The 25,596-nt window shown below is 38.9% G+C and overlaps 2 protein-coding genes across 5 annotated transcripts in view; one reads left to right on the top strand and one right to left on the bottom strand.

The window, feature by feature from the left end:
* The window catches only part of etv4 (ETS variant transcription factor 4), a 56,830-nt gene extending 54,037 nt beyond the window's left edge, over window positions 1–2,793 (top strand). For all 3 annotated transcript variants that reach the window (XM_033611598.2, XM_078163544.1, XM_078163545.1), the window contains 2 exons: window positions 1,331–1,432; window positions 2,289–2,793. In XM_033611598.2, coding sequence (XP_033467489.1) covers window positions 1,331–1,432; window positions 2,289–2,516 — 330 coding nt within the window. In that variant the 3' untranslated portion in view covers window positions 2,517–2,793. The remainder of the gene's footprint in view (window positions 1–1,330; window positions 1,433–2,288) is intronic.
* Window positions 2,794–3,042: 249 nt separating this feature from the next.
* LOC117247221 (ATP-dependent RNA helicase DHX8) lies at window positions 3,043–25,064 on the bottom strand. Of its 2 annotated transcripts, XM_033611595.2 has the most exons (23): window positions 24,914–25,064; window positions 24,656–24,741; window positions 24,499–24,565; window positions 22,360–22,451; window positions 22,128–22,231; window positions 21,630–21,959; window positions 21,293–21,437; window positions 19,595–19,786; window positions 19,398–19,485; window positions 18,822–18,919; window positions 17,920–18,067; window positions 17,246–17,427; window positions 15,467–15,661; window positions 15,185–15,370; window positions 14,858–15,068; window positions 14,286–14,467; window positions 13,948–14,088; window positions 12,807–12,962; window positions 12,557–12,694; window positions 12,191–12,319; window positions 11,887–12,083; window positions 11,367–11,546; window positions 3,043–3,503 (listed from the first exon to the last, which is right to left on the bottom strand). In XM_033611595.2, exons 1-23 carry the CDS (start codon window positions 25,014–25,016, stop codon window positions 3,284–3,286), a joined length of 3,570 nt encoding a protein of 1,189 aa, XP_033467486.1. In that variant the 5' UTR covers window positions 25,017–25,064; the 3' UTR covers window positions 3,043–3,283. The 2 variants fall into 2 exon arrangements, with proteins under 2 accessions (XP_033467486.1, XP_033467487.1); XM_033611596.2 differs by lacking the exons at window positions 21,293–21,437; window positions 21,630–21,959; window positions 22,128–22,231; ... (2 more) ...; window positions 24,656–24,741; window positions 24,914–25,064 and adding an exon at window positions 20,668–21,217.
* Between the last annotated feature and the right edge of the window lie 532 nt (window positions 25,065–25,596).

Below are 25,596 nucleotides of genomic sequence, written 5' to 3' on the forward strand. Positions count from 1 at the left end.
TTTGGTTGATGATTTTCTTGAGCAGTGCTGCAAAATAATCTCAGGCCCAAACCTCTTCTGTTAAAACTGTAGTAATACTGTCACCTTAAATGTTTGAATCAAAGAGATGTGGTTTAAAAAAGCATCAGCACTATTTTTAGTTCTTACTGTACGGCTATATCCACAGATAGTGAAGTGTTGATAGAGATCACAATGTTAATATAAATCTGATAAGGACGGCACAGGAGTTATTCTCGGAATGAATTCATGTTAGCAGGGTTTTAAGGCGCTACTTAGATTAGAGCGATTAGAAGTGAGATTTGGCCACTCCTACTCTGATCCATCTTCCATTAGTCCCCCATTCATTATTCAACACATGAAACACTGGATTGATAAATGAAGGACAAGCGCTATCACAGAATCACCCAACACCCGCCCGCTCTCTCTCACCTCCTCACATTTCTTTAGTCGAGACATTTCTGCGATGTTTAAGTCTGCAATTTGATTGGACACATCAGACAGCGTCCATTTAGGTGGGTCCTAATATGGATAGGGCTATACTGTGTTTTCCATTATCTTTTTACTGTACATTAAAAATGAATGGGGGAAGAGTTTTACAAGAGCAATTAGGGCTGAGAGCACACTCAGAGATCAAACAGGGCTGCTGGCTGGATGGCCACTGTGGGATACAACCTGTCTCCTCCTGAGTCATGACTCTCAGCAGCTCCCTCCCCCCACAGCTTTACACGCTCCTCCACTACCTCACATGTTTGTCAACATTAACATCCGTCACTGCTGCGGCATGATGTGATTTACTCCTCCTCTGCCTGTGTGGGGTGGTGAGACACTAATTTTCTATCAGAGTTAGTGGTCCCTCGTCAGCTGAGAGTTCAATTTTGGGTTGGGAGTGTATTTCACAGGCTGCCTCTGACAAGCAGCCATGACTCTTATTTCACTGCGAACACTGTGGGACTCTGGTTGCATTCAAGTGGTAATGGGTTACATAAAAAGGAAGTGAATCCACATGTGGGGACTCGCCCTGGTCTTGGCTTGTTGACGCTGTTGAGTTAAAGAGCAGGGAGCACTTGGGCTTATCACCGAGGACCCCTAGTGGTCACTGCGCGAACACACACACAACTGTGTCTAATTATGATTTTGGGAATCTGAAATTCAGGAACAAAAACGCTGACACAGACACTTCTCTTCTGTTGACGTGTCATTTGAAGAAGGTTTTATTCTTGAGCCCTTCAAAAGCATCCAAATAACCACTCTGCTTTTAAATAAACCTCACCAAAGCTGAACTGAGCCAGAGTGTAACCGCAGATGTTTCCTTTTCTTCTTGCGTCCTCAGGTTGCCAGGCTGTGGGGCATGCAGAAGAACCGTCCAGCCATGAACTATGACAAGCTCAGCCGCTCTCTGCGCTACTACTACGAGAAGGGAATCATGCAGAAGGTACAGAACACACCCTTTTTATTTTAAATTTGTCATTTGAAATAGTGCTGTAGCGCTGCTCGTCTTTACAGCTAAATGTTTGCTGAAGTGTATCTTTTACATATTTATATTAGAGTAAGTGCACTTTTTTCTGGACATTATAGTCTTTTAGAGTTAACAATTACTGTTACTGAAACCTTGCAGGAAAGAGGCTGGTGTTAATCTTACTCCAGCATGGCTCCAAAGATTTTTACAATAATCCACCAAGTATGATGTTTTAAATAAGCTGTTAAAAAATAATTATGGTCCTTATAAAGTGGCTGAGTGATTCATTGGATGGAGTCTGTCTAATGAATTAAAGAGTTAGAAAAAAAGACAGTTAATTATGTCTGAGCATAAAAACCAGCCAGAGATTCTTACACAACCTGGCAACCCTAAACTTTGTCTTCTATACTTCATGTAGACGCACAGATAAGGTTTTGAAAATGTAAAATAATAGCTAATAGAAAAAACTTAGTAGAGTATGCTATAAAAATTAGGGATCCGTGTGATTAGTCGTCACCAGGAATATGATTCACTTTAAGGGTTAAACTAACGAGTGTTTTATTCATGTACAAGGCCGCTTAACTGTCATGCAGCCGTCTGCCACTAGTGGGAGCTACAGAGCCGTCAGACAGCAGTCCTCACAAAACTAGCACTTTGATCTATAAAATGAATTCAGCAGCAATGAATCTTTTTGAGACGTTATATTATGTGTTAAGAGAGTTAGAGTATGTGTATAGTATGTAGTAAAGTCACAGCAAGCACCTGGGAAAACAAAGAAGAGCTGAATGTTTGTTTCCATGACTGAATCTATATCCTCTGTCTCTCCCTCCAGGTGGCAGGGGAGCGCTATGTTTACAAGTTTGTGTGTGAGCCCGAGGCCCTCATCTCCCTGGCCTTCCCTGACAATCAGCGGCCCAGCCTGAAGGCCGAGTTCGAGCGCTACGTCAACGAAGAGGACACGGTGCCCCTGTCCCACCTGGACGAGGGAGTACCCTACGCCACGGAACAAGCCCCCCAAAACATGGGCCCGCAGCCCTACTCCAAAGGCTACATGTACTAAAGCCAGTCCCCTCCCTCCTTCCTCCCTTCTCACCCTCAGAAATCTTCCTGTTGTACCAACCCATCATCATACACACCCTGAAACCCTACGCACCTCTTGCACATGCCCACCCCATCCACTTGTATATAAGGCTATGGTGTTTTTGTTTTAAATTAATCTCATTAGGGATTTTTTTTGTTTGTTTTTAAGAGCTGCATTCCCCTCACATCTGAGGCCTATTCAATCCATAAACATGACTGTGGTTGAAGAGATTGCTTAATAAATACCCATAATAATACCCAAACTGCAGTCCAGACTATTTTTTAACTTGTCCCCTTTGTTCCCCACTTTATGCATTATATCTGTCATGGTAACCAAACACAACATCGTAATCATTTTGATTTAACTGCTCAGGCTGTTTAAAGATACAGTTCATTGTTTTAGGAAACATGTTTAACTCTCAGTGACAAAACAAATTAGGACGCAGCAGCAAATTAAATTGCATCCAGTGTTTATCTACAAAGACAACAAACATTAAAGACTGCAATTTTTAAAAAGAAATCTACATTTATTTTCATAGAAAATACAATAGAGAAAATGTTAATCAACTTCAGTGTTAACATGTGATAATTGCAGTAACACAGGTAGTAACAAGGCAAAATTAAATCTTACTGAAGGATATTTCCAACAACACAATTTAATTACCATTTGTCCAATTGAATATAACATATAATATTTGTCTCTCAGCCATTAGCAAGTTTGATCAGTATGCACTTCACAGGAAGTGTTCAGCGTCGTCTGAAGGCACGTGAGATTCTCCAGGCGTTGGGTTCCTCATAACGGTTGTACAGTGGTTCCAGTTTCTGCTGCCTCTTCTGCCGACTGAGACGCGTGGGGTCGGCAACTCTGTAGAAGGCCGGCGCAAACTCCACCAGCCAGCGAGGGTCGATGGTGGTCACCTCCCGCATGTACTCCTTGGTGGTCAGCACAAGCTCGTGGTACACAAGCCTAAAGAACGTAACAAGGACATGAGTACAGGTAAAAGTGATTGAGGCGACATACTACTATGACGTTTTTTTGTCATGATTTGTGACGACATACAATACTATGACTTTTTTTTCATGATTTCGAACAACATACTACACTATGACCTTTTTCACGATTTCGGACGACATACTAGACTAAGACTTTTTTTTCATGATTTCGGACGACATACTATACTATGACTTTTTTCATAATTTGTGACGACATACTATACTATGACTTTTTTCATGATTTCGGACGACATGCTACACTAAGACTTTTTCATGATTTTGGACGACATACTATGACTTTTTTTGTCATGATTTTGGACGACATACTATACTATGACTTTTTTTTCATGATTTCGGACGACATACTATGCTATGACTTTTTTTTCATGATTTCGAACGACATACTCTACTATGACTTTTTTTCGTGATTTCGAACGACATAGTATACTATGACTTTTTTTCGTGATTTCGAACGACATACTATACTATGACTTTTTTCATGATTTCGGACGACATACTATACTATGACTTTTTTCGTGATTTCGAATGACATACTATACTATGACTTTTTTCGTGATTTCGAATGACATACTATACTATGACTTTTTTTCGTGATTTCAAACGACATACTATACTATGACTTTTTTTCGTGATTTCAAACGACATACTATACTATGACTTTTTTTCGTGATTTCGAACGACATACTATACTATGACTTTTTTCCCAGGATATTGGACGACATACTATACTATGACTTTTTTTTTGTCATGATTTTGGACAACATACTATACCATGACTTTTTTTCATGATTTCGGACGACATACTATACTATGACTTTTTTTCATGATTTCGGACGACACATTCTACTAAGACTCTTTTTTCATGATTTTGGATGACATACTTGTTATGATCCAGGTCATTATTTTTTGGTATTGTCCTTGTGTTTATCTGCAGTGACCTTTAAGATGTTCTCTCTCCTCCTGTCAGAGTGTGTGCATGTGTTGGAGTGTGATTGGTTGTTGCAAAGCAGGTGGTGAGTGCTCATTGGGCCAGCTGAAGGAGATTGCTGACACCGGATTGGCCCACTGCGACTCAGAGGGTCTTTAAACCTTCAGCACACAGAAGCTCTATCCTCCTTTCACCTTTCCACCACCAACAAAGCCAGTACTTAGATTGTGTTTGTGAATTGTTTGTAAGTACCTGCAGGAAAAACTTGATTCTGGTAAACTAGTGTGTGTGTGTTTTGATATCCTGTCAATTTGGATAGGTATTTGATCAGTTTTGGGAATAGGTGAGTTGAGATTTGTTTCGTGAGTTTACGGTGTATAGTTACTCGTAGTATTATTTTGTGGAGCACTGTAAATAGAGCACTTAAAGTGGTTTTAGTAGGACTGAGAAGCCCTTTTTGTTTGGCATTGCCATGTTCTTTTCTTGTATTTTGAAAGGTAGGAATTTAGGTTTGAAAATTGTCTTTTGTTTCACTTTTCTTTGTTGCTAGGTAAGTTAAGGGTCCATAAGTATATTTTTGTTTGTTGTTTTTGGCACTGCTCTCTTCCGAAGACAAAATAAACTGCTTCTTTGTTGTTTGAAAACTGTGTAACTGGTCTTTCTTGGGAGTGGGAAGAGTTGGGAGTCACGTCATCTTATATCTAGGTTCCACTAGACCAGGGACATAACACACTATGACGTTTTTCCATGATGTCTGACGACATACAATACTATGACTTTTTTTTTTTCATGATTTTGGACGACATACTATACTGTAATGTCTTTTCATGATTTCGGAAAACATACTATAGTATGTTGTTTTTTCATGATTTTGAAAGGCATACAATACTATGACTTTTTTTCATGATTTGACTTGGACGACATACAAAAAAGTCAGTATAGTATGTCGTCTGAAATCATGGCAAAAAAGTCATAGTATATAGTATGTCGTCCAAAATCGTGAAAAAAAGTCACAGTACAGTATGTCGTCCAAAATCATGGCAAAAAAGTCATAGTATAGTATGTTGTTCAATATCCTGGAAAAAAAGTCATAGTATATTATGTCATCCAAAATCATGGCAAAAAAGTCATAGTATAGTATGTCGTTTAATATCCTGGAAAAAAAGTCATGGTATATTATGTCGTCCAAAATCATAACAAAAAAGTCATAGTATAGTATGTCGTTCGAAATCATGGCAAAAAAGTCATAGTATAGTATGTCGTCCAATATCCTGGAAAAAAGTCATAGTATAGTATGTCGTCCAAAATCATGACAAAAAAGTCATAGTATAGTATGTCGTCCGAAATCGTGAAAAAAGTCATAGTATAGCATGTCGTCCGAAATTATGAAAAAAAGTCATAGTATAGTATGTCGTCCAATATCCTGGAAAAAAAGTCATAGTATAGTATGTCGTCCGAAATCATGAAAAAAGTCATAGTATGTCGTCCGAAATCATGAAAAAAGTCATAGTATAGGATGTCGTCCGAAATCATGAAAAAAGTCACAGTATAGTATGTCGTCCAAAATCATGAAAAAAAGTCATAGTATAGTACAGTATGTCATCACAAATCATGACAAAAAAGTCATAGTATAGTATGTTGTCCAAAATCATGAAAAAAAGTCATAGTATAGTATGTCGTCCGAAATCGTGAAAAAAGTCATAGTATAGTATGTTGTCCAAAATCATGAAAAAAAAGTCATAGTATAGTATGTCGTCCGAAATCATGAAAAAAAGTCATAGTATAGTATGTCGTCACAAATCATGACAAAAAAAGTCATAGTATAGTATGTCGTCCAAAATCGTGAAAAAAGTCATAGTATAGTATGTCATCCGAAATCATAAAAAAAAAAAAAAAAAATCATAGTATAGTATGTCGTCCGAAATCATGAAAAAAAGTCATAGTATAGTATGTCGTCCAAAATCATGAAAAAAGTCATAGTATAGTATGTCGTCCAAAATCGTGAAAAAAGTCATAGTATAGTATGTCATCCGAAATCATAAAAAAAAAAAAAAAAAAATCATAGTATAGTATGTCGTCCGAAATCATGAAAAAAAGTCATAGTATAGTATGTCGTCACAAATTGTGACAAAAAAAGTCATAGTATAGTATGTCGTTCAATATCTTGGAAAAAAAGTCATAGTATAGTATGTTGTCCAAATTCATGAAAAAATGTCATAGTATAGTATGTTGTCCAATATCCTGGAAAAAAAGTCATAGTACAGTATGTCGTCACAAATCATGACAAAAAAAGTCATAGTATAGTATGTCGTCCGAAATCGTGAAAAAAGTCATAGTATAGTATGTCGTCCAAAATCGTGAAAAAAAGTCATAGTATAGTATGTCGTCCGAAATCGTGAAAAAAGTCATAGGTCGTATAGTATGTCGTCCAAAATCATGACAAAAAAGTGATAGTATAGTATGTCGTTCGAAATCATAAAAAAAAAATAAAAAAATCACAGTATAGTATGTCGTCCGAAATCATGAAAAAAGGTCATAGCATAGTACAGTATGTCGTTACAAATCATGACAAAAAAAGTCATAGTATAGTATGTCGTCCGAAATCATGAAAAAAAGTCATAGCATAGTACAGTATGTCGTTACAAATCATGACAAAAAAAGTCATAGTATAGTATGTCGTCCGAAATCGTGAAAAAACTCATAGTATAGTATGTCATCTGAAATCATAAAAAAAATTTAAAAAAAATCATAGTATAGTATGTCGTCCGAAATCATGAAAAAAAGTTATAGTATAGTATGTCGTCCAAATTCATGAAAAAAAGTCATAGTATAGTGTGTCGTCCAATATCTTGGAAAAAAGTCATAGTATAGTATGTCGTCACAAATCGTGACAAAAAAGTCGTAGTATAGTATGTCGTCCAAAATCATGAAAAAAGTCATAGTATAGTATGTCGTCCAAATTCATGAAAAAAAGTCATAGTATAGTGTGTCGTCCAATATCTTGGAAAAAAGTCATAGTATAGTATGTCGTCCAAATTCATGAAAAAATGTCATAGTGTAGTATGTCGTCCAATATCCTGGAAAAAAAGTCATAGTATAGTATGTCGTCCAATATCTTGGAAAAAAATTAGTATAGTATGTCGTCCGAAATCATAAAAAAAAAAAAAAAAAAAAATCATAGTATAGTATGTCGTCCAAAATCATGAAAAAAAGTCATAGTATAGTATGTCGTCCGAAATCATGAAAAAAGTCATAGTATAGTATGTCGTCCAAAATATGACAAAAAAGTCATAGTATAGTATGTCGTCCGAAATCATGAAAAAAGTCATAGTATAGTATGTCGTCCAAAATATGACAAAAAAGTCACAGTATAGTATGTCGTCCAAAATCATGAAAAAAAGTCATAGTATAGTACAGTATGTCGTCACAAATCATGACAAAAAAAGTCATAGTATAGTATGTCGTCCGAAATCGTGAAAAAAGTCATAGTATAGTATGTCGTCCGAAATCGTGAAAAAAGTCATAGTATAGTATGTTGTCCGAAATCATAAAAAAAAAAAAAAATCATAGTATAGTATGTCGTCCGAAATCATGAAAAAAAAGTCATATTATAGTATAGTATGTCGTCACAAATTGTAACAAAAAAAGTCATAGTATAGTATGTCGTCCGAAATCATGAAAAAAAGTCATAGTATAGTATGTCGTCCGAAATCATGAAAAAAAGTCATAGTATAGTACAGTATGTCATCACAAATCATGACAAAAAAAGTCATTAGTATGTTGTCCAAAATCATGAAAAAAAAGTCATAGTATAGTATGTCGTCCGAAATCGTGAAAAAAGTCATAGTATAGTATGTCGTCCGAAATCGTGAAAAAAAAAAGTCACAGTATAGTATGTCGTCACAAATCATGACAAAAAAGTCATAGTATAGTATGTCGTCCGAAATCATAAAAAAATAAAAAAATCATCATATAGCATGTCGTCCGAAATCATGAAAAAAGTCATAGTATAGTATGTCGTCCGAAATCGTGAAAAAAGTCATAGTATGTTGTCCAAAATCATGACAAAAAAGTCATAGTATAGTATGTCGTCCGAAATCATAAAAAAAAATTAAAAAATCATAGTATAGTATGTCGTCCGAAATCATGAAAAAAAGTCATAGTATAGTATGTCGTCCGAAATCATGAAAAAAGTCCTAGTATAGTATGTCGTCCGAAATCATGAAAAAAAGTCATAGTATAGTATGTCGTCACAAATCATGACAAAAAAAGTCATAGTACAGTATGTCGTCACAAATCATGACAAAAAAAGTCACAGTATAGTATGTGGTCCAAAATCATGAAAAAAAGTCATAGTATAGTACAGTATGTCGTCACAAATCATGACAAAAAAAGTCATAGTATAATATGTCGTCCGAAATCGTGAAAAAAGTCATAGTATAGTATGTCGTCCGAAATCGTGAAAAAAGTCATAGTATAGTATGTTGTCCGAAATCATAAAAAAAAAAAAAAAATCATAGTATAGTATGTCGTCCGAAATCATGAAAAAAAAGTCATATTATAGTATAGTATGTCGTCACAAATTGTAACAAAAAAAGTCATAGTATAGTATGTCGTCCGAAATCATGAAAAAAAGTCATAGTATAGTATGTCGTCCGAAATCATGAAAAAAAGTCATAGTATAGTACAGTATGTCATCACAAATCATGACAAAAAAAGTCATTAGTATGTTGTCCAAAATCATGAAAAAAAAGTCATAGTATAGTATGTCGTCCGAAATCGTGAAAAAAGTCATAGTATAGTATGTCGTCCGAAATCGTGAAAAAAAAAAGTCACAGTATAGTATGTCGTCACAAATCATGACAAAAAAGTCATAGTATAGTATGTCGTCCGAAATCATAAAAAAATAAAAAAATCATCATATAGCATGTCGTCCGAAATCATGAAAAAAGTCATAGTATAGTATGTCGTCCGAAATCGTGAAAAAAGTCATAGTATGTTGTCCAAAATCATGACAAAAAAGTCATAGTATAGTATGTCGTCCGAAATCATAAAAAAAAATTAAAAAATCATAGTATAGTATGTCGTCCGAAATCATGAAAAAAAGTCATAGTATAGTATGTCGTCCGAAATCATGAAAAAAGTCCTAGTATAGTATGTCGTCCGAAATCATGAAAAAAAGTCATAGTATAGTATGTCGTCACAAATCATGACAAAAAAAGTCATAGTACAGTATGTCGTCACAAATCATGACAAAAAAAGTCATAGTATAGTATGTCGTCCAAAATCGTGAAAAAAGTCATAGTATAGTATGTCGTCCGAAATCATAAAAAAAAAAAAATAATAGTATAGTATGTCGTCCGAAATCATGAAAAAAAGTCATAGTATAGTATAGTATGTCGTCACAAATTGTGACAAAAAATGTCATAGTATAGTATGTTGTCCAAATTCATGAAAAAATGTCATAGTATAGTATGTCGTCCAATATCCTGGAAAAAAAGTCATAGTATAGCATGTCGTCCAATATCTTGGAAAAAAAGTCATAGTATAGTATGTCGTCCAATATCCTGGAAAAAAAGTCATAGTACAGTATGTCGTCACAAATCATGACAAAAAAAGTCATAGTATAGTATGTCGTCCAAAATCGTGAAAAAAGTCATAGTATAGTATGTCGTCCAAAATCATGACAAAAAAGTGATAGTATAGTATGTCGTCCGAAATCATAAAAAAATAAAAAAATCATAATATAGTATGTCGTCCGAAATCATGAAAAAAGTCATAGTATAGTATGTCGTCCGAAATCATGAAAAAAAGTCATAGTATAGTACAGTATGTCGTTACAAATCATGACAAAAAAAGTCATAGTATAGTATGTCGTCCGAAATCGTGAAAAAAGTCATAGAATAGTATGTCGTCCGAAATCATAAAAAAAAATAAAAAAATCATAGTATAGTATGTCGTCCGAAATCATGAAAAAAAGTCACGTTATAGTATAGTATGTCGTCACAAATTGTAACAAAAAAAGTCATAGTATAGTATGTCGTCCAAAATCATGAAAAAAGTCACAGTATAGTATGTCGTCCAAAATCATGAAAAAAGTCACAGTATAGTATGTCGTCCAAATTCATGAAAAAAAGTCATAGTATAGTATGTCGTCCAAATTCATGAAAAAATGTCATAGTATAGTATGTCGTCCAATATCCTGGAAAAAAAGTCATAGTATAGTATGTCGTTCGAAATCACGAAAAAAAGTCATAGTATAGTATGTCGTCCGAAATCATGAAAAAAGTCATAGTATAGTATGTTGTCCAAAATCATGAAAAAAGTCATAGTATAGTATGTCGTCCGAAATCATGTCGAACCTTTTCACAGAAAATTGGCCATACTTAAATAGCACAGTGCAAAACATTACAATAAAGTAACATAACATGACTTAGACACATGTGCAGTCTGAAAAAAGGTGTAGGCTGAAGCTACAGCTCATAACACCGACCAGCACATTCAACAACAAAACAAACTAAAACAGGCAAACAAGGCAAAATAGCAACAAAGTCAAAATACAAAAGGCAACTTACACACTTTAAGATCCTGTACCCTGTCCTTCTACGTCAGTATACAGTCTGATCCTCCATTTTCATATTTGATCAATATGTCATTTTAAACTTTTGTATAAACCTACTTAATGTTCTACATGTTTTCAGTTCATCAGTAACTGTTCCATAAACTCACTCTTTTAACTGAGATACACTGTTGTTTGGCATTGGCCATCACCAATGTTTTTTTTAACATAAAAATACCTCTCAGAGCATGTTGACTTTCTCTTTTTTGAAACAACTTTTGTATACTTTCAGGTAGTTTCAGTATTACAGCAGCACAATAAAGACTTACCATTCAGGCTGGCGGTTGAAGAGAGTACTAGAGGGGTGGAGGTACACCACCTGCTGGTCAATGAGGGTACGGTACCCGTCATGAGGGTGCTTCCTGGCAGTGTTCCTGAAGAAACCACTGCAGATAGCTTTCTGAACTTGCACTGTTGCTTTTCCACATGACACCACGTCCAACTTGTGCCTATAGAATATTTAGTCTTGTTAAATATTTGTATACAAGACTCAAACTCTGTTGTCAAAGTGTAGGATTTTTCATAATCATGTGTAGAAGATGTTTAACTGTGGTCAAATACATATAATAATAAATAAATAATAAATAGTTTTAAAGTTGGCATGCATTTAAATATATTGCTGAATATTTTCATACATCAACTACTGTGATTTAACAGTAATTTCTACAGTCCACACTATATGAGGTCAAATTATTAGTTTTACAAAGTGAAACACATTCACATTTTTTCATCAGTATCAAATACAACAGAGACTGATGAGCGTTCGAGAGTTGAATTTGACACTCCTACCTGTCCATGATGCTGAGCATCTGCTTGCGTATGTCCTGAGCTCTCTTTAAGGAGCGCGCCTGGATGAAGTTCTCGAAACACCATGGGTTGGAGAACTTGTTGTTCTTCCAGGAGTTGTAGACAGCCAACAGGGTCAGGTGGTCTCCCTCTAGCTGGGAAAACTTTGTCTTTTTCTGGTCAGCCTGGGCCTGTTTGTCCTGAAAACAGAAGGATTGAATTTAATCTTCTCTGCCTTTTGACAAAGTACTGATCGTCTGATATTTCACAACTGTTTTGAGCATGTCGTTGTGTGTTAGCCACATACCTTTGGTCTATAAAAGATGTTCTGCACAGACAGCATTGACACGATAGTGAGCATCTCTTCGCTGCAGCCCAGGTGGACGGACATGATCAACATCTTACACAACATGGGCTCCAGAGGAAACTCAGCCATCTGAAGGACAGATACAGGTGTTAATCAGATACAGGCAGTATGCATAATGAACAGTGGAGGGACCTCTTGAAGACCAAACCAAAGTGCAGACACTGGGCAAACCTATATCAGGTACTCGGTCACTCAAGAACTTCTTGCACAGATTAGAGGAGTAAATACTAAAGCCATAATAAATAACATCTGCAGGTTATGACGCAACAATCTGGCTGAGCACAGTGATATTCTTATTTTCCTCACCCTTCTGCCCAAACGTGTGAGTAAGCCTTCATCATCCAGAGCCCCCAGAGTGTAGAGCTGCTCCATGGCTGTGATCAGAGTCTCCATTGGGGGAGCGTCCATGAAGTCAAATGCCAGGAGGTCATTTATACCCATGGCCTGGCGAGAGGAGGCGGAAATCTTGATTAACGTTTAGATCAAAATCACTAAAGACATGCATCATGTCTGACTGACTGATAACAACTGCTTCATGTAAGAGTCAGGACATTACCTTCAGAGACAGCACAGTGCTGGCCAAGTTGGTTCTCTGGATCTCAGGCACATTGGTCGTCAGCATCTCGTCTCTGTAGGCTCTCTCAGTGTAGAGTCTGTAACACTTCCCTGGACCTGTTCTGCCGGCTCGGCCCGCCCTCTGCTTGGCCTGGGCCTGAAACACATCGGGAAGTGTTAAAAGGATGTTGTAGTAAAGAGATGTCCATTCAGGTTTTCAGCAGAGGATAAACACCGCTGAGGCTGACAAGTAGGAGAAATGTAAAACTGCTAGGGCTGTACCCGATTATGCGTTTGAAAGTTTGAACGGAGTTCGGTGAGACATTCAGGGTGACAGTAATGTTCATGTTCATGTAATATAGCCCTCCGAGCTAATGCATGCTATGCTAACAGCACGTGTTCACTCTGCAGCTACATCTGGGGACTGAAACGTCCCAGGAAGTACACTGCACACTAGGCAGCCTCCTAAAAGTCGACCAAACGTTAGTCGACTAGAAAGGTCATTAGTCCACAAGATTTCATTGGTCGCTTAGTTGCAGAAAAACAAACAAACACACGTGAAACTCTATTAGGAGCTGCGCCTTGTCAAAATAAATCAAAACCTATATGACTGAACCATGTGGGAATTTAATTTGAAAGGACATACACAGGAAGTGTCCACGCTCAGCAGTCAGACAGGAGTCAGGTTAATTTCCAGGGCTGGTACCTGCGGTTATTCCACAGGCTAGTTAATAACATGTCGGGCAGGAAATCCAAAGTGTGGGATCATTTTGAGAAGGTGAAGGACGAACCCAAGGTGATATGTAAACTCATCTTCATTGGTCGACTATAAACATGATGTATCATCTGAAACATGGAAGTAGCTACATGCCCATTAGCCCACAGCGTCATTAACAGGCGGCTCGCTCAGTGTGTGACGTGCACTTGTAGATAAAATATAGGCCTATATTAATGAAGGTTCATTAGTACGGTTTGTATTTCTCTGTAATGTAGCACAGTGTTAACAGTGTTACTGATACTATTCTTTCATGCGGACATCTAGTCAACTAATGGCTCTAAATGATGACTATTGGTGGACTAGAAAAATTGTTAGTCAGAGGACAGCTCTAAACTTGTTCACTTCCTGTGTTAAAATGGCTGACCTGTGAGATGGGAGTCACCACCAGCTGGTCAATGCCCGTCTTGGAATTATACACGATCTGTTTAACAAAGCCGGGGTCCACCACATAGTAGATTCCATCAATAGTGAGAGACGTCTCAGCAATGTTTGTGGCAATGATGACCTAAAGGTAAACAAAAACAAAAAGGAGAGTATCAGAAATGAATTATTCTTTAAGGTGTAAGTTTGTTCTGTTCTTCAATTCACCAAAGACAAGTATTTTCAAGGTGTTCTTTTGGAACTAGAATAAGAAGTAAAAGAGCTGGTGTCACTCTGTGCCAGTAACTTGCAGTTATCATCTAATCCAGTGCTGTTCATCACCTTTCTGCTGCCTAGCGGTGCAGGGTCAAAGATCCTGGTCTGCATCTCACTGGGCAGGGCCGAGTAAACTGGCAGAATAATCAGTTCAGGAACATCAGGCCCCAGTGACTTCATCCTCTCATACAGGAGCTCACAAGCCGTGTCGATCTCTTCCTGTCCAGTCAGAAACACCAGGATGTCACCTGGATGAAGGACAGAGAGAAAAGCATCTTTTATTTATTTATTTAGTTTTACATAAAAGCTAATTTTACTTTGTCCCATGATCAAGTTTCTTATATACAACTCATAGTGAGATAGTTATAGTGATGATACTTTTTTTTTTAAATCAAAAAAATAATAATAGTAAATAAAATAAATAAATATAAAAATAATAAAAAATAGAAATAAAAATAAATGAAGATAAAAATGAAATAAAACAGTAATAGTCAATCAAAAATCTAAGTTAAAAAAAATCAGTAAATAAATAAAATAAAAATACAATTTACAATAAAAAAATGGAAATAAAGGATAGAAGAAAAAATTAACAATAATTTAAGATAATTTAAGGAAACCCGTTTCTGACACAAGCGTACCTGGGGGCTCGGTCAGATGAATCTGCATGACTGTGATGAGACCGGCATCCAGGTAGTCTGTCTCAGGCTCTTTGGTGTAGAGGATCTCCACGGGGAAAGTTCTTCCTGGGATGGTGAAGATCGGAGCTTCAAAGAAATACTGGGAGAACTTGACAGAATCCAGCGTGGCAGAGGACACAATCAGCTTCATGTCTTTGCGTTTCTGTATCGTCTAAAAGGGACAGAGAAAGTTATTGTATGAGACCGCGCTGTTTAATATTCATTAAGAATGGTGTATGGTTTGAAGAATGTAAAAAAAAAAAAAAAAAAAAAAAAAAAAAAAAGTACCTTCTTGAGAAGGCCAAACAGCACATCGGTGTGGATTGTTCTCTCGTGGGCCTCATCTAGCATAATGAGGGAATACTGACTCATGTCTGGGTCCAGCAGACATTCCCTTTGCAGCATACCATGAGTCATGTATTTGATTACTGTTTCAGTGCTGGTGCAGTCCTCAAAACGAATGGTGTAACCCACCTAAAATAAAGGTTAACGAATATATGCTAAATAATACAGAAGAGAGGAGAGACTGTGACTAAGAATTTCTTGTACAGATTAAGACGAATGACTCACCTCTTGTCCCAGACGGCAACCGTACTCCTCAGAGACTCTCTTGGCCACTGACATGGCGGCCACACGACGGGGCTGCGTGCAGCCAATCTTCCCCCGGGAGGTGTAACCTGCCTCCGCCAGGTACTGAGTGATCTGTGTGGTCTTACCGGAGCCAGTTTCTCCAACTACGATCAAGATCTGATTGTCGTGGACAGCCTGCCGAAAGACAGAATTAATTGTTAAGGTGATTAAGAGACATTAAAGGGATAGTTTGGATTTTTTGAAGGGGGGGGTCTATGTCTATAGTTATTATCTACACTAGATGTCAGTCGGCTCACCCCTAGTTTAAGAAGTCAGGCAGGAGTCCGACACATAAGCTAAGTGATGTACTGCTGTGGACGAAAGCAGCAGCAAAATGTTTGTGCTCTCTACATCTTAGGGTTTCCATGCAGGAACATAGAAGGGCGGAGAGGCGTGCTCTCTACACCTTAGGCTTTCCTTGTCAACGCGTGGAAGGGCAGAGAGGTGTGCTCTCTACAATTTAGGCTTTCCATGTAGGCGCATGGGAGGGCGTAGAGGTGTGCTCTCTACACCTTAGGCTTTCCATGTAGGCGCATGGGAGGGTTGAGAGGTGTGCTCTCTACACCTTAGGCTTTCAATATAGGCGCATGGAAGGGCAGAAAGGTGTGCTCTCTCTGCCTTAAGGCTTTCCATGTAGGTGCTTGGAAGGGCAGAGAGGTGTGCTCTCTCTGCCTTAAGGCTTTCCATGTCAACGCGTGGAAGGGCGGAGAGATGTGCTCTCTACAACATAGGCTTTCCATGTAGGCGCATGTGAGGGCAGAGGGGTGTGCTCTCTACAACTTAGGCTTTCCATGTAGGCGCATGGGAGGGCGGAGAGATGTGCTCTCTACACCTTAGGCTTTCCATGTAGGCGCATGGGAGGGCGGAGAGATGTACTCTCTACAACTTAGGCCTTCCATGTAGGTGCATGGAAGGGCAGAAAGGTGTGCTCTCTCTGCCTTAGGGCTTTCCATGTAGGCGCATGGGAGGGCGGAGAGATGTGCTCTCTACAACTTAGGCCTTCCATGTAGGTGCATGGGAGGGCAGAGAGGTGTGCTCTCTACACCTTAGGCTTTCCATGTAGGCGCATGGAAGGGCAGAGAGGTGTGCTCTCTCTGCCTTAAGGCTTTCCATGTCAACGCGTGGAAGGGCAGAGAGATGTGCTCTCTACAACATAGGCTTTCCATGTCTGCACATGGGAGAGCGGAGAGGTGTGCTCTCTACACCTTAGGCTTTCAATATAGCCGCATGGAAGAGCAGAGAAGTGTGCTCTCTCCACTTTAGGCTTTCTGCATATGCTTAGGAAAGGCAGAGAGACCCCAGAACAGAGTCATAGTGCCAAATATAATAGTGCCAATGGAATTAAAGTTTTCTTTGACGAAAGTGGTCCTGACTGACTATTTCGCTGCTGCCCCTGTCCACTGCAGTGCATTGCTGAACTTGCGTGGCAGTACTCCAGCCTGCTTCTCAAAACTGGGGGTGTGCCGACTGCCATCTACATTTGGTAATACACTGTCTATGGATAAGAACCTCATATAACCCCATTTCAAAAAGACAGATCCATCCCTTTAAAGTGGGTGCAGTGATGGCTCAGTGGGTAGATGTGCATGTTGTAGGTTGTAATGTGGGTACAGGTCTCGTTCAACACCTTATAGACATCTTTCAAAAGTCCCAATCTCTCATTCAGTTTTCTGATCATTTCCAATGTAATCTGTGTGTCTGTCTCTCCACTGCTGGTACCTGAACCAGCTGTTCCTTCAGCTTGAAAATAGGCAGACTCTCTCTCTGCTGCAGGATGGAAAGCTCTGTCCTCTTGCCATACGACACCTGGTTCCCCCCGAGGGCGTATCTCTTCCATTCTGGGAGATCGATAGGCATAGCGCCGATGCCTCTCATGTTGGCAGCAATCTGCCTTCCTTCATCTGTACAGGAGAGGAACAGGGACTAATGTAAAGTTCCGGCGAGAGCCTTCTCTTTTGTGTAATCAAGATGAACTGCGACGATAATGAACTTCCTAACAAGCTTTTTTTTGTACTAAACGATGAGTCAGAGGTAGTGACCAGGGCTGGAAGGAACTCTGATAGGCCCTCAGGCTGCGGAAGACAGCGTCACAGTGCATTATGATTCTCTGTGTGGCAGCGTAAACTCGTGGGGAAGCCAGATAATCATCTCCAGCCACGCCATGGTAACAATGTAACAGAGTAATAGACCCGGTGTAAGACAGGCCGGTCAATTTCATTTTCAACATTTTAAATCTCTGACTCAACATGGACTGATTTTGACCTTTAATTAATATCCGGTTGAAATGTTTGTCCCACTGACGCTTGAGAATCACACAGTTGGGGGCTGCATTCATTTAAATCTATAATGAGGTGTTTGCTGGATTATTAAAAATGTGTGGTGCAGGTCCTTACAATCAGGCATCGGGTCGATCCAGTTCTTGTGGAGACCAGTGGGGATGGAGTCCAACTCTGCTGCACGAGCGGCCTGCTTCAGCTCCCTCCTCTCCTTAGAGAGAGCGCTCTGCATCATCGCTGCTTGGGAAAGAGAGCCGTCTGGATTCTAAAGGACAAAATGAAAACAAGTGCAGGTGTGAAGATAGAGGAACAAATGTTATCAAACTGTATCAGTGTCTACAGCACAAACATAGAAATGACGATGTACTTCCAGGTATCAGACATACTATAGTGGTTCCCAGCTGGTGGGTTGCGGTCCAAAAGTGGGTCGCATGTCCATTCTCTTAAGTGAAACATGAACTTTTGCCCACATATACTCTTACTCAGAGATTCTGTAGAAAGATTACTGACAATGTGCTGTGAAGTTCAGCACGTTAGCCTGTGCCAGATTTACCGTCCCTCTCGCTCTCACTGCCTGTCTTTATACATCATGACCTTTCACCTGTCCTGTGCATGAGGGCGGCATGGTGGCACAATGGTTAGCACTGTCACCTCACAACAAGAGGGTTTCTGGTTCGAACCCAGGGTGGGGGGGCCCTTCTGTGTGGAGTTTGCATGTTCTCCCTGTGTCAGCGTGGGTTTCCTCCAGGTGCTCCAGCTTCCTCCCACAGTCCAAAGACATGCAGGTTAATTGGTGACTCTAAATTGTCCGTAGGTGTGAATGTGAGTGTGAATGGTTGTCTGTCTCTATGTGTCAGCCCTGTGATAGTCTGGTGACCTGTCCAGGGTGAACCCTGCCTCTCACCCAGTGTCAGCTGGGATAGGCTCCAGCCCCTCTGCGACCCCCAACAGGATAAGCAGTTATGGAAAATGACACATGATATTAAGAGGTGTGAAATGTAACACACAGAGTCATGTACCTTCACTATCTTCACCGGGCTCATGTTCATGGTCCATTTCGTCTGTCCCCTCAGAAATGGTGGCTCCTCTTCCACCAGGTCAATCTCTATGTCTTCATCTGTGGAGGGAACATTTACAGATTATCATTAAGATTAACTTTGTGACGCCCCTCCTGCTGTGTGTGTTTTCCCCTTGTGTGTCTGTTCTCTGTTGTCTTGCAGGTCCTGGTAGGCAAAACTAATTAGTGCATCTGGGAGCACCTGGCCAGTCTACCAGGGGCACTTATTAAAGACCTGGCTGTTCTGCCAGCTTTCTCTCTCTCCCTTCATCCAGCATGTTCTTGTTCAGCTGGCTTCGGCCCGGTTCCTAATTTGAGTTCCACACCATATAACACCTTGCATACATCACCCACTCACTCATTCATCTGCTGACACACTGAAACACAGACTTACACACCTCATGACTTCTCTATATGTTTGATATTATCTGCACCTTTCAGTTTGATATCATGTGTCTCCAGTTTGTCATGGCTTGTGAGTCGGGTCGTGACACTTTCATTTAGCAAAAACCCCAGAAAAAGAAGTTCAGAGTTTCACCTTCATCGTCATCTATTTTGGGAAGGATCCCCGTCTCCTCGTCAAATTCTGGGAACTCCTCTTTAGGAAGGACGTTGGCTGCGATCATCTGCACGGGAAAAAAATATTTAACATAAATTGGATGGTTAAAAAAAGACGATATCACCACTGAGGAGGTATTTAACAGTTAAAAAATCTGTTTGATTTTTGATGAATACCTGTTTAATTTCCCATTTTTCAAGGTCGGTGATTTTGGTGAGCCGTTTGCGCTCTGATGGGTCTTCCTCTAATTCCAGCATGCTGGCTTCAATCGGACGGTCGGGGTTCCTCAAGGCTTCATCTCTGACTACAGGCTCAATGTTTCTTCTCCGGTTTGGGTTCAGGTCCTCCCCTGTCTCCTGGTCCACATCCTGGAAACATGCAAACAATTATTATTATTTCTAGTCAACATTTAAGAAACCAATTATCATATGTGAGTGTTTTTGCAAATAAAAAAAAAAGTCACGAGTGTAATTTAAATGTTATAACCATTAAACAGTGTAATAAATTCACATTGGATTTAATGTCATAAATCATGTCATGCATGGTTTATGATTCCCCTGCAGTAACTAACTAAACAACAGCAGCTACAAACATTTGCTTTTATTTGACAAGCTACATGTGTGATGTGCTACTGTGTGTGGCTTCATATCTTTTTTGTGTAACACCTGTTCTTTCTCCAGGTATCTTTATTGAGCCAAAGATGAAATTACATACATCATGTTGCAGTATCAGCCCTCATTTCATTTTATATAGGAGAGTTTTGAAATAATAAGTTCACAGATGCAGGAAAACATGAACATGGAAACAAGACCAAATGTAGGTGCATTAAATGTGCATAACATAAAGGGGAAAAAAATAAAAAAATAATTAAAAGTGAAGCACCTATTTTTAAAAACTGGGGACAAACCATGTCCTAGCAAAAAAACCCTGAATGTTATAACTGACCGACACACCTGACCGACAAGATGAGAGATAAGAATCACTGACTTTGTCACAGGGATGAATAGCTTTTGAGAGACCTTTAAATTAATTTATTTATGTTTGTGTTTTGTACTTTTTTTCCTACTTTTTATAATAATTTGTAAAATAAACTATGTTTATAAACAACAAAGTGTTTAAAGAAAGGAATAAGCAGCCCGTTAGGGTTTAAACAAGTAAAACATTTTATAGGGTCACTATGTCATGTCTCCTTGAATACTCTTAATTCACCTGGATACTTTTACAGCACCGAAGGGACAGAAACTTTTACCTTACTGAGGAGGTGTGGTCGACCCTGTTGCTAGCTGTGGTGCATTCTTTTAACAGATGTGATTGGTTGTCACAGACACACCCTTTTGTGAGCCTGCAAGGTGTGGACACCCAGTGGAAATGAAATGAACCGCTGACTGTGAAAGTGTTGTCATTGTCAGTGTGATCACTCTGCTGAGGGAAAGTTGAGACAGACAAAAGTCATCACTGCTGTGCTGCTGCATTTTTCCAGTTTTCCAAATATCTCAGTGTTGTGATCACTTTGTTTCTGGTGTTATAGCATTAGGTGGGAAATGTGTGCGTACCCCATGTTATCCCTGCATGATATAATCTGTGGTATGTCATTAACTCACTGTCATCCAGTGTTTGGAGAATATTTCTCAGGCCTCTTTCTGTTTCCACAATCCACTTAAGCTCTTAAAAGTCCTCCTCCCTGCTCCCAACAGCTTTTCACCTCAGGAGCTCTTTTAAGGTCTGAGATGCCCTGTAAATAACTTTTATCTTTACAAGGACCTTGTCTTAACTTTAAGGGGAAATTCTAAGAAAACATCACAATTCTTAAAATTTCGTCACCAGTACGAGGAAGTTTTGTGAATATGGCTCCTGATCTTTTAAACGTGACTCACCTTCATGCTGAGGCTGGCTTTGGTCCCAGTGAACGACAGCACTTTGACCTTCACCCTTTGACCTTTGGCGACCACGTCAGCCACATTGGCTATACGTCCTTCTTTGCGCAACTCTGAGATGTGCACCAGACCCTCCCAACGTTTCCTGCAGACAGTAACAGTTCAGGTCAGGTTACAGGTTCAGTTCAGGGTGCAAACACCAGAAGACCATCACATAGAAACACTGAAACAAATGCATACATGATATCTAGAAATACCGAAATAATTAGAAGTAAGTCAAACAAGCAAACTGACATCCTGAAAAAAAAGAAAGACAGTCAGTAATTAGCGGAGTCACCTGAGGCCCTCCAGCTGCACAAAACAGCCAAACTGCATGATGCTGCTGATTTTGCCGGTGTAGATGTCACCCACAACGGGCTCCTCTGGAGGAGGGCGATCCACAAGTCTGTCGCGACAGTGGTCAGAATCTCTGTCGTCCTTCTTGTTGTTCCCATCGTCTCTGTGAGGGCTTGGCGGATGGTCACTCCAGCGAGACACTCGCTTCCTTTTGCGTGGGGGGTTTGTTTCTCCGTCACGATCTTGTGAACTGGAGCGAGGATGAATTTGCTTAGGTCCGATTTGTCTGTTTGTGTCTCGACTTCTGTCACCGTGCAAATTCCTGTCTGACCTGAGGAACAAATGGGGAAAACAGAAGTCCAGTTTTTTAAATGTTGTCATTGTGAGGCGGTTATGAAGTTTTAAAAGATATTATTAAGTGTTCATTGATTTCTTGTTTTGTTGTTATTTTCCAAACAGCAGATCTCCACTTTAAGTACAAAACTCCTTTTTTAATCACCTGTTATCAGAGCTGGTTCCACAGACGTTTGGCATGAGCATCTCCAGCTCCTTCATGGCTGCTGCTGCCACCTGCTCATCTGTATCTGTGTGTCGTGGTGGGATCTGATGGAGAGAACACAAACAGCTCCATAATTCCTATGAACTGTAAAGTTTTCCCACTGACAAAGAGTTGTGTTCAGCTATAAGATATGAAGGTTTAAGGTTTGTAATCTATTTAGAAGACGCCTTACCGTCCACACTGGATCATCTGGTCTACATAACGCAGGATATTTCTCCTTCAGCTTGTCCTTCTCACTCTTTGGCCTGAGCTCCGTCTGATGAGCTGTCATACACAACACAGAAGAGATCATTTAACAGTGGACTCTTAGCTGAAAACATGTGGCAGTTGATAACTGTTACACAGCAACATTTGGCCTCATGACATGTTTTCTTCTATAAGAAGAGAATATACAGAAACTGTATACTGGGAAAACACTCTGAGGACTTTGCTGTAACTTTTCAGGAGTCACTGCTTATTGACTTTGGACTTTTACAAGTGGACACACCTTCCACAAAAGAAATGACGGCGTGTCGAGCTTTGGAGAGACTGACGTATATTTTAAAAAAAGAAGAACAAGAACTTTATTCATTTGTGGAGTGCTTACATGGACTTCTTGTAAAGTATAATAATAATTTGAATAATTTGAAGCATTTTGCAAATCATGCACTGCTGGGATTATAATTTTACACAATTATTTCTTTTATTTATTATGTACTTTTATTATTAGTATTATTATTTTAATTACTTATTTATTTTATTCTATTTTTTATTTTTTTAATGCCAGGGTTGGGGATATCATACTTATTTTCTTAGTTGAAATGTTACTGTTCACGTTTAATGTTTAAAAACTCAAAAAAGATTGTTTAAAAAAAAAAAATACAGACAATTATACAAAACATACCTAAAAAAAAAAAAAAAAAATCAGAAATACTAATCTCTGGTGAAAATTCACAGGGAATGGGGCATCGGTGGCTTAGTGGTAGAGCAGGCGCCCCATGTACAAGGCTGTTGCCGCAGCGGCCTGGGTTCGACTCCAGCCTGTGGCCCTTTGCTGCATGTCACTCCCCCTCTCTCTCCCCCTTTCACACTTGTCAGTCCTATCCATTAAAGGCTAAAAAAAAATAAATAAAAATTCACAGGGAATAATCTGTTAGAAATTCATCCAAACTTCCTGTTTATTGCCTTTTATTGCGTTCACTATTGGAAGTAATCGTACAGTTTATTAGTTGCTCTGTACTGTTATTGTTATGCACTGAATATAATGTGAAACATCTGTTAAATACATTGTCACTTAGTCAGGGATTTATTCAAGAATAGAAAGGGGTCCCTCAAGGTAAAAGGTTGGCAACTAGGGATGCACAATGATATCAGCACGTCATCGGTATCAGAGGATAGCGGATAGGATAGGCTTTTTTTTGCACAATGAATGAATATTACATATTAAAAAGCACTGTATTTCATGTCTCCATCTGCTGGAGGGCCATCATGATAAGAGTATGTGTGCATAATATGATGTTAATTCCACTACAGAAGACACTTGATGATCACTAAAATTAGTTGGGGAAAAAAGTGGATATATCGATATCAGTATTGGTCATCGGTCAAATGAGTTGTTACATATCGGCATATCGGCAAAAAACCCAATGTTGTGCATCCCTAGTTATCAATTTCACAGCAGTTGTAGTGAGGAGCCATTTTAGTTTTCAGAGTTGCAAAGAGTCGTTTTAATATTAACCAAAATACTAATTTCTAAACCATAATTCTGATGTAGTTTTGATTAAGAAGGGCTATAGAGTTTACCTGTTATGGTTTAAACACACCTCCACCTTTCAGGAAACCAGAAAGTGAGACAGGAGTCCTTGTGATATAGCTTACTTCTTTTATGGCTGATTAAATCATGTTTAAAAGGGGCCACCATTTTCATAAAAAAATATATTTTAAAACAAAGATGGTTGTACGATGAATGAATATCACATACATTGAAAAGTATTGAATTTCATGTCTCAATCTGCTGGTGGGCCATAAGAATATGCATGTATAATATGATGTCAATTCCACTACAGAAGAGACTTGACATTGATTAAAATAAAGTGAGGAAAAAGATGAATATATATATCCATATCAGTATCAAATGAGTTGTTATATATCTGCAAAAAATTCAACATTATGCATCCCTATGGGAACCACTGATATAAGCCATTTCTTATAAATGTTTGTCAAAATTTAAAGAAAACATAAAGAAGTAATTCATGTAGACAGAAATGTTGCTGCTTCACAGGACTGACACAGGTCTTATTACATGAAATCAATTTGTAAAAAGTGTCTGTACCTTTACTTGTAGATGGTGAGGGTCGCATGGTCTGAATAAGTCTGAGTAAATTACCAATAAACGTGTCCTGAAAGGAGAAACATATAAGGGTTTAGTGTGAAAACACATGGCACAAATATTTATTAAAATCAAAGTGTTTGTTTATTTTCACACTCACAGTAAAGTCTGCTCCATTTTCACACAGAGCTGCTTTGAACTTCTCAAATGTTGGATGTTTTTCTGCCAAACTGATGATGAATTCAGCTGAAAGACATTAACAGCAGTTTAGCCACACATGCTAACTGAGACATGATAATGATTGACACCTGTTTGTTATGAAGCAGCAAGCTAGCATCTGAAGCAGCTAGCTAACATCTGAAGCAGCTAGCTAACATTAGCTCTGAGAAAACATCGCTGTCACGGAGCGGAACGTTACCCAGATCTTTCTCGCTTATCCCCAGATGATTCTCCAGCTCCGTGCACACCTTCGACACCAAAGATAAATATTCAAGACGTTGTATTTCATCTAAAGCTGCCATTTCTTCTGTTTACTTAACCTGACCAGGAAGTGACTCTTCTTCTTTAGTTTGAGCGCTCACGAAAGTGCTGCAGTGCTGCTGCCCCCTTCTGGCCAACAGGAGGTGGTGAACTTACAGGTACTTGAATATTTCCATTGCATGCTACTTTAGATTTTAATAGACTCTGGAGGCAAATATTGTTCATTACATTACATACATTATTTCAATTCAGGTTTATTTATAAAGCCCAATATCACAAGTCACAATTTGCCTCAGAGGGCTTTGCAGCATACAACATCTCTCTGTCTTTGGACCCTCACAGCAAATACGGAAAACACCCCCCCAAAAAACCCTTTAACAGGGGAATAAATGGTAGAAACCTCAGGAAGACAAACTGAGAAGGAATCCCTCTTCCAGGATGGACAGATGTGCAACAGATGACCAGGAATTTATGGAATAATATAATATTCTTCCTTAACAAGGTACTTGGTACTGAAATGATACAAAGCCCAACACTCTGCATACTACACTGAACAAAAATATAAACGCAACACTTTTGTTTGTGCTCCCATTATTCATGAGCTGAACTCAAAGATCTAAA

This window comes from Epinephelus lanceolatus, chromosome 21 (assembly GCF_041903045.1).
Source record: "Epinephelus lanceolatus isolate andai-2023 chromosome 21, ASM4190304v1, whole genome shotgun sequence".
NCBI classification, from domain to species: Eukaryota; Metazoa; Chordata; class Actinopteri; order Perciformes; family Serranidae; genus Epinephelus; species Epinephelus lanceolatus.

Excerpts from the sequence above, each read along its gene's own strand:
- LOC117247221 (XM_033611595.2), bottom strand. The coding sequence starts at position 25,016 with ATGGCAGCTTTAGATGAAATACAACGTCTTGAATATTTATCTTTGGTG. Across the intron at positions 19,787-21,292 it reads AAGCCAGCCTCAGCATGAAG|GATGTGGACCAGGAGACAGG; the intron begins GTGAGTCACGTT and ends GCATGTTTCCAG. Across the intron at positions 3,504-11,366 it reads TTCAACCGCCAGCCTGAATG|GCTTGTGTACCACGAGCTTG; the intron begins GTAAGTCTTTAT and ends TACGTTCTTTAG.